The sequence below is a fragment of the Engystomops pustulosus genome, chromosome 10 (genome assembly GCF_040894005.1).
Source record: "Engystomops pustulosus chromosome 10, aEngPut4.maternal, whole genome shotgun sequence".
NCBI lineage: Eukaryota > Metazoa > Chordata > Amphibia > Anura > Leptodactylidae > Engystomops > Engystomops pustulosus.
In genome coordinates, this window is record NC_092420.1 from 3,774,938 (window position 1) to 3,784,072 (window position 9,135).

At 44.6% G+C, this 9,135-nt stretch overlaps 1 protein-coding gene across 1 annotated transcript; it reads right to left on the reverse strand.

Moving 5' to 3' along the window:
• Positions 1-2,077: 2,077 nt before the first annotated feature.
• LOC140104682 (olfactory receptor 5AR1-like) lies at positions 2,078-3,028 on the reverse strand. Its single transcript, XM_072128320.1, has one exon. The coding sequence runs from the start codon at positions 3,026-3,028 to the stop codon at positions 2,078-2,080; it is 951 nt and encodes a 316-aa protein (XP_071984421.1).
• Positions 3,029-9,135: the final 6,107 nt, after the last annotated feature.

Consider the following 9,135-nt stretch of genomic DNA (forward strand, 5'->3'; position numbering starts at 1 on the left):
GGAGATGGTACTAGCCTACACCAGGCACCGGAATCTAAGAGGCACCTTCTAAGAGGTCTTCACCAGAGCAGTCTCGTAGTAAGGTTCAGGCACAGAGTCAGGGCAGGCGGCAGAGGTGCAAGGTCAAAGTTCAGACTCGGGGTCAGCAACAGGAGATCAGGACAAGGACGGAATGGGAACATGGGAACAGGCACAGGAAACACAAAGAAGCTTTCACTTTTCACCATAAGGTCAAAGATCTGGCAGGGAATCATGGGAACAGCTGGCCTTTAAGGAAACTGGCCCTTTAAATCTTTGAGTGCCGAGGCACGCGTTCTGTTCAGTTTATTTATGGAACCACTTGTACAAGGATTTAATGTATTGACAAGAATCATGTGATAGTTTTGTATGCAGACAATATTATCATTTCATATATAGACCAATCTCTTCCCTGGCAGCACGTAAAAAGTCTCTTGAATCCTATTCGAATAATTCATACTATAAAGGTAAAGTGAACGCAAAAGTACATTTTTTATAATGAATTGCACATTAGAAGTAACAAACCTCTGAAGTCGAATGACCTCCAATAGCCAATAGTTATATTTCTAAAGCTTCAAGTAACCAATAGTCCTAAAACCCTCAATAGCCAATAGTCATTAAGCCCCTTGTAGCCAATAGTCATACAGCCCCTTGTAGCCAATAGTCACAGAGCCACCAGTAACCAATAGTCATTGCATCCCAGTAGACAATTGTTATGGATGTACACTCACCGGCCCCTTTATTAGGTACACCTGTCCAACTGCTCGTTAACACTTAATTTCTAAACAGCCAATCACATGGCGGCAACTCAGTGCATTTAGGCATGTAGACATGGTCAAGACAATCTCCTGCAGTTCAAACCGAGCATCAGTATGGGGAAGAAAGGTGATTTGTGGCTTGTGGCATGGTTGTTGGTGCCAGAAGGGCTGGTCTGAGTATTTCAGAAACTGCTGATCTACTGGGATTTTCACGCACAACCATCTCTAGGGTTTACGAAGAATGGTACGAAAAAGAAAAAACATCCAGTGAGCGGCAGTTCTGTGGGCGGAAATGCCTTGTTGATGCCAGAGGTCAGAGGAGAATGGGCAGACTGGTTCGAGCTGATAGAAAGTCAACAGTGACTCAAATCACCACCCGTTACAACCAAGGTAGGCAGAAGAGCATCTCTGAACGCACAGTACATCGAACTTTGAGGCAGATGGGCTACAGCAGCAGAAGACCACACCGGGTGCCACTCCTTTCAGCTAAGAACAGGAAACTGAGGCTACAATTTGCACAAGCTCATTGAAATTGCACAGTAGAAGATTGGAAAAACATTGCCTTGTCTGATGAGTCTCGATTTCTGCTGCAACATTCGGATGGTTGGGTCAGAATTTGGCGTCAACAACATGAAAGCATGGATCCATCCTGCCTTGTATCAGCGTTTCAGGCTGGTGGTGGTGGTGTCATGGTGTGGGGAATATTTTCTTGGCACTCTTTGGGCCCCTTGGTACAACGCCACAGCCTACATGAGTATTGTTGCTGACCATGTCCATCCCTTTATAAGCACAATGTACCCTGTAACATCTGATGGCTACTTTCAGCAGGATAATGCGCCATGTCATAAAGCTGGAAGCATCTCAGACTGGTTTCTTGGACATGACAATGAGGTCACTGGACACAAATGGCCTCCACAGTCACCAGATCTCAATCCAATAGAGCATCTTTTGGATGTGGTGGAACGGGAGATTTGCATCATGGATGTGCAGCCGACAAATCTGCGGCAACTGTGTGATGGCATCATGTCACTATGGAGCAAAATCTCTGAGGAGCTTCCAGCACCTTGTTGAATCTATGCCACGAAGAATTGAGGCAGTTCTGAAGGCAAAAGGGGGTCCAACCCGTTAGTAGCATGGTGTACCTAATAAAGTGGCCGGTGAGTGTATGTAGTACATGTAATGCTGGTATATAGTCATCCTCTAACAGTCCTGTTTAGTTTTATTTATAAAAGTAAGACATTCTACTATAGGATTATCCTGAGCACAGACCATCTGTGATAGACCCTGAGCAGGAGGCATCTTCATCTCCTTGTAGCGGTGTCTGGATGCAGCCGGTGTATATGTAACACTCTCTGCAGTGCGGCCTTCAGGTCTTTACTCCTCAGGCCGTAGATTAAGGGGTTCAGTAAGGGGGTGATCAGGGTGTAGATTACAGTGAGCATCTGATTCCATGAAAGAAACTGACTTGTGTCAGGAACAAGGTAGATAAAAGAAACTGATGCATAAAATATGAGGACCACAGTCAGATGAGACGTACAGGTGGAGAAAGCCTTACTCTTCACATCACTGGTGCGGATTCTGAGGACTGTCCTAAAAATTCTGACATAAGGATAAAATGTGCCAATGAATGCTGCACTTCCAAGGACACTGCCTACAGTTAATAAAAAGTGGAAGTTGGTGGAAGTATCAGAACAAGTGATTTGGAGCAAATGAGGCATATCACAACAAAAGTTCTGGATGAACTTGGGGCCACAGAATGTAAACCTTCTTAAAAATAAAATATAAACGGTGGTTGTGAGGAGACCAAATGACCAAACCAAAGTCACCATCTGAGTGCACATGCTCCAGGACATGAGCTGAGAATAGTGGAGAGGGCGGCAAATGGCTACAAACCGATCATAAGACATGGAGGACAACATGTAAGCCTCAGAGCTGGCAAAGTAGGTCAAAAAGAACATCTGTGCTTTACATTCTGAGAGGGACATGGACCAGTGTTGGGTGCTCAGATCAAAGAGAATCCTTGGTGCAGTGACCGATGAGTAAGACATGTCCAAAAAAGCCAAGTTACCAAGAAATAAATACATGGGTGTATGAAGATGAGCACAAGTAACAACTAAAAGGATGATGAGGAAATTGGAGAAAACAGTCATCAGGTAGATGAGGAGGAAGAAGATGAAGAGGACATGGATGGTCTCCTGGTTATCACATAGAGTCATGAGAAGAACGGTGGTGATGGATGTTTGATTCTTCATCATTTCACGGAAATATTATTAAAAAGAAATTTGGGGTTGGTGAAATATTAGTAGGACTTTTTAGAATATACATTGGGTGAGCAGCTCGGCTGAGATATTGAATTACTCCTGACTCTTACATGTTCTTCACTTTATATCTCCTCAGTTCTCTCCAGAGCAGAAGCCAGAGAATCCCCAAACCTCTGCTCCGCACCTCCCGGTATAATGTGATCAGGTCTCAGGAGATTTATTTTAATTGGTTGTTTATACTGAAAGATTTTGCTGTTTATTTGAAGATTCAGAAAAAATAGATCTCTTTAGTCTTAATTCTAATATACAGTGATATAAAAAATTGTGAGAGGTCTCTTCAGCCATTCTTGGACTTCACACTTTTCGTAGGGTTCCACTAAAGGGGTGTTAGTATAATTGCCAAATTTAAGCTTTCAAATCTCATATAAAGAAACATAGAGGGATAAGTAATGGACCTGATAACTGGACATCTACCGGCTGGGAGGGACTTTGTTAGCCCCAGAATGTGGAAGCCCTGCAGTACTTGCCCGACTTGTACAGGATTTGCTTCTAAACTTAGTTTAGCCCCTGGTACTCACCTAGAAAGGAAATGCAAATGTGTATATCATAACAAAAATTCTGTTGAAGTTAGAACAATGCATCAGTAATTTTTATCAAATTTAAGTAACAATGATGCCGATGAGAAGACCGGATGACACCATCTAAATTCACATAATAAAAATGGAGAGGGCATCAGATGGCTACATACCAGTCATTGTGCATGTAAAAAAAGGTGAAATAGAGAAAAATGTAAATAAATAATTACATTTCCCTACCATTTCATTACTAAATTATCTACAAGCCTGATATGACTAGAAACAACTCCCAAAACAATGAATAAAAGACTCTAAAATAGAAGAGCAGTGGACAGGGATGGGGAGGTAGGACAGACAAGGACAATGAGCACTAAAGCTAGATCCTCTTCCAGATGTCCCTACCTAATTGCCTATCCTGCCGGAAGCAGAAGCTGACAACTGGCTTATTGTTCCAAAGTGCAAACACAGACACAAACAGGATAAAACAAAACAACTCAGAATAGTCGTACAGATACAAGTCAAAACCAAAAAGACAATGCAGTAAAGAATCAAGAGGCAACTAATAGTCAGAACAAAAGAAGGGGTCAGAATAAGTGTTCAGTGGACCCATTGAAGTTTGGGTTCAGCCAAGATGGCCGAACATGAATCTTTAAAACCTGTTTGGATCCCAGTAACTCGTGATTGGTGCTGTTTAATGTCAAAGAATTTCATTGAATGAAAAACACAGAATACAGGGGTACTGGACCGCTCAAAAGAATCCCCAGCATAGGACATAATGGGGAACATTTACTTACCCGGTCCTGTCACGATCCAGTGGTGCGTTCTCCATCGAGGATTCAGGTCTTCCGGCGATTCACTAAGGTAGTGCGCCCGATGTCCACCAGGTGTCGCTGCTGCGCTGAAGTCCACCGGAGTTCACCATCTTATCCTGGGTGCAGGTAAGCGTGTGTCAAGCGACACATTTTTTAAAAAAATACAGCAGTTTTTACCGGCCATGCCCCCTGATTTCCGTCGCCTGCATCCCAGTGCCGATGCGCCACAATCTGATCGCGTGGGCCAAAAACCTGGGGCAATTCGGCGCAAACCAGTATTTTTTTGGAGACCCGACGAAAAAGGCCGATTCGGGCCCTTAGTAAATGACCCCCAATATGGCAACGCAGTCCAATGATATTCCGCCTATTAAACCAAGTAATGATGTCACACATAGCAAGATCTATAGCACATATTAGGAAAAGAGGAAGAAAAAAAATTAAGAAAACCGAGCAAAATTTGCCTTAAAATAGCCCGTGCAGGGAAGTCAGGAGACAGCACCATAGTTTGCCACAATAGTTTCCCACACAGGGAATTGTCCAGAACACGATCTCACCCGCCCAAACATATAATCAAGGACAAGACATAGGATAAGGGGTAGACATTGTACAGCCACAAAGAAGACAACACAAGACCACAAAGGGAAAGGAAAGGTAGGGGAAGAAAAGAGGCAGACGGACTAGTAACAATCCAGATCATCTTATGAGTGTAGAGTGATCGTAGCTGCAATTTGATAAGGGTCCCATTTCTGCTTGAGACTAACTAAGCTAAGGCGCTGGTAGTGTAGAGGGAGATGGCAGCTGGACCTATTCAGGACTGTCGTGTTTTATAGTACGCCTCCAATTAGTCGTCTTATATCGTCCAAATCTGCAAGACTCACCTGATAAGGTCGATGACTTCCAATGACTGATAATAAGAATCCTGTCTGCCATACAGATAAACTGACACAGCTTATGAGTTTGGAATAGTGGTTTACAACTATAAGCAGTACCTTAGGGGTAGATTTTACAGTCACTTTCAGGACCATCAAATCAATTGGGCCATATGGCTCCAGAATACAGTCACCCTCAGTCACGGGCACCAAATATGGGATATCATTCCCAACTTACCACATCCTTACAAGGGTGAGATCGATGGGAAGAGTTTATAGATACATTCCGGAACCAAGTAGGACCTATGTAGAATCTTGATGGATGTTTCAGCCAACGTCACTTAGTGGCTTCACCTCACAACTGTCTCGCAACAATGGGGCACATTTATTAAGGGTCTGTTGGACGCATTTCCATCTGGTTTCCCGAATTTTTTCGTTTTGCCCTGAATTGCCCTGGGTTTTTAGCGCACGTGATTGGATTTTGGAGCATCGGCGCTGGCTTTCATGCATCACAAATCGGGGAGGCGTGGCCGTCAGACAACCTGACTGATTCGGACAAACCACAGAATTTAAAAATGAAATTGTGTTGCAAGATCAGCACTCACATGCACCGGGAAAAAGAAGGTGAACTTCGGCGGACCTCAGCGGGGAAAGCAACACATGCAGGTAATTGGACACACGATCTTAGTGAATCGCAGCAGCTACGAATCCTCGTCCGACATTCCGGATCAGCGGCGTCAACGGGACGGGTAAGTAAATGTGCCCCAATATCTCCACCTTTGCAACAACAGGTTAATATTCAAATCCGAATCCCATTGCGTCAAGAAGGGCAATTTCTGATCTTTTTACAATTTCTAATCTTTAGACATTATTTTTTCAATAATCTTAAAGTAGGTCATATCTGGAAGGGGAGTCTGAGGACACAGCTAGTAAAATGAAGCAGTTGCTCCAGTTCAAACCTATAAGCTTGGGGGAGGCCATGTTTCTAAATAAAGGTGGGCATTGCACCTTATCAGCATCTAGGAAATGTTGAAGTTTCATCAAGCCCCTCTTTCTCCACCAATTAAAGGAACGTGGATGAGTCCCTAATTCAAACCCCCTAGGCGTTAGTATCGGGAGAATTCTAGAGGGACTATTCACCAGAGAGAAAGACCTGCACAGCCTAAGCCACAAAGTAAGTGAGTGAGGGGTAAAAGGGGCTACCGTGGGTAGTTTAGGTGGCAAGGGACCTGAATCTCGAAAGCCACTCAGTAGGGACAAAGGTTTTAAAATGGATTGTGTATCCGGTGTATCCGCCCCCGCCAGCGGACACATTGTAGAAGAAGTCTCTGTGTCTTTTTAAAGAAGCCCGGCTCGGCCACAGCCGCTGACAGTGCGGCGCGGCCGGCCGGCAATGAGAGCCAGCAGCCATGCGATGCTACCAGCTTCTTCTACAATGTGTCCGTTGGCGGGGGTGTGCTGGGGGTGTGTCGGCACGCCCCCTAATCAATAACGCCAACTGCCAGCGCGCCGGATACGTGATCCGACCTCTTACTTGGTAAGAGGTCGGATCGTTTTAAATCCATTTACTACGGCTAGTGAGAAAGGGGCTGGGGGGAGGATTATGGGGGGCACATTAGCTCTGTGGGTTTTCCGCGGTGACAGGTCCTCTTTAAGGAGATAGGGGCATTTAAGTTTTGAAGTTGGTCTCCAGTGACATGTGGGAGGGATGCTTAGGCTACATAGTGACCACTGAGGAAAGGGACTGTATCAGATGTGAGTGCTCTCCACATGAGGTGTGAGTGGAGAGGGGCTGTACTAGATGTGAGGGAATGGGATTGCTGATGTAGGTATTGGGGCGAGCAGACAAGTGGAGGAAGTGGAGGTCTAAGATTTTTCCCTCCTGTTTCCCTGGCATCATGCCAAGTCACGTCACCCTCATACTGGAGGCAAAGTGTAGTCACATCACACACTAAATCTGTGGCTAGAGAAACAGAGACACATCGACTATGGAAAGTTGTATCCCGTCCTCGGGAGTAGATATCACAGCTGTTATTTTGGTTCAAATGATATTTCTGAGCAGTTTGGAATATATTTTCTGTGCTCAGTATTTGGTTACACCTTCAGACAGTAGACTTGATATTCATTTCATCTCTTGTTACAGTCTCTCACCCCCCCCCCCCCCTCTGGCCCGGCTCCTTCTGTGCGCCATTGTTTATTGGCTGCAGGTGCATTAATCCTCAGGTCTATTTCCCGTTAGTGACTGAGCTTCTAGTTTCTCGACGCATTAATTAGTCCCCAGTTGCAGCGGAGCAGTAATTGTATCACTTGCGCTGTGATGGTTCCGTACAGGGACCCCACGTCCCCAGCCAATAGGGAGAATATGACAGCGTCGCCTCATAATGAGACCACCAGGGGAGAAGATAGAAAAATAACGTGTTCAGGGATAATCCTGGACTCAGAGCAGAGTATTAGGACCTCATCACTGACTAGATTACCAGTCTGTACCGTAATGTCCAAACCACAATCTATGAGCAAAGTAGATCCCTGGATATAATTTATTAAACCTCTTAACATTTTTAACAGAGCATTAAAATTAATATAGTGACTTACTCAGACTAAGGCTACATTTACACAACCGTGAGGGGGATGAATGTACGCAGTACCGGACTGGGGATCCTTAGGCCCACCAGAGGAAATTAATCTGTGGGTCCACTATTCATCATCCCCCCGGAAATACATTTTATCAGCCTTCAAATTGGGTTGAACCAGGGCCCACCAGAGGATCCTCTGGCACTCTGGTGGGCCAGTCTAACATTGTATGTATGGCCGCAAGTGTGCGGCTGAACATATGTCCCCCATAGACTGCGATGACATCTCGGAGTGATGAGAACAATGTGTGCTCACTGGGCTGTTCCGTAGCCGCAAAACAATAGAACATGCTCGATCTTTGGCCGTATTTACAGCCGTGTGGCATTATTTTCAATGGAGAGAGCATAGGTCACCCCTCCTCCTCTCCAGAGCGGCCAACGCATGCCTACCGGGCTACAGCCATACATTCGTGTAAATTTAGCCTAAGGGAAGACTCAAATTGCCTATTTTTCACATCATTGATATTTCACTGAAGCCATTTTGGCCCTTGGACACAGACAGTTTGAGTTTCTCTTCCTGGCTCCAGTGATTTGTCACTGATACCTTACTGAACCTTTCTTTTCAATGGACTTTCTCACACTTTAGTTGAAAAGAGAGGTTCAGAAAGGCATCAGTGACAAATCACTGGAGCCAGGAAGAGAAAACCAGTCTGTATGTGTCCAATGTGTGTTTCCACAGAGGTTGGTGGGTATCAATACCAGCAGATTAAAATAGGCTTCAAAGTTGCAATGGAACTTCAATGCGAAGTCTCTAAAACTAAACATGGACATTTCAGGATGCCACAAAGCAACATAAAAGCCTATATAACAATAAATATGTATAAAGGTGACTGTATGTATTTGTGTATGTGTATATATGTATGTTTCCGCTAAAGGAATCTGCACCGTTGCATTTACAATCACCAAATTTTGCACAGCCTCTCTCTGTGACTCAGGGAACATCTTAGACTCATTTTTTAGGCTGACATTTTTGCCCACGTGCTTTCCAAAATCCACTTATTAACCACCATATACAGGAGCCATTCTCTGCTGCTGTGGCAGTTAGACGCTGAGACGTGACTGGTTGCTGTTCTGCCACAGGTCATTAAAGTCAGAGTCAGAGACAGTCAGAGACACTCGGAGACAGAAATAGTCAGAGACAGTCAGAAAAAGTCGGAGTCAGAGACAGACAGAGAAGCTCACAGACAGAAACGGTCAGAGCCAGAAACGGTC

Bases quoted from the DNA above. Each gene is read 5' to 3' on its own strand.
- LOC140104682 (XM_072128320.1), bottom strand. From the start codon at position 3,028: ATGAAGAATCAAACATCCATCACCACCGTTCTTCTCATGACTCTATGT.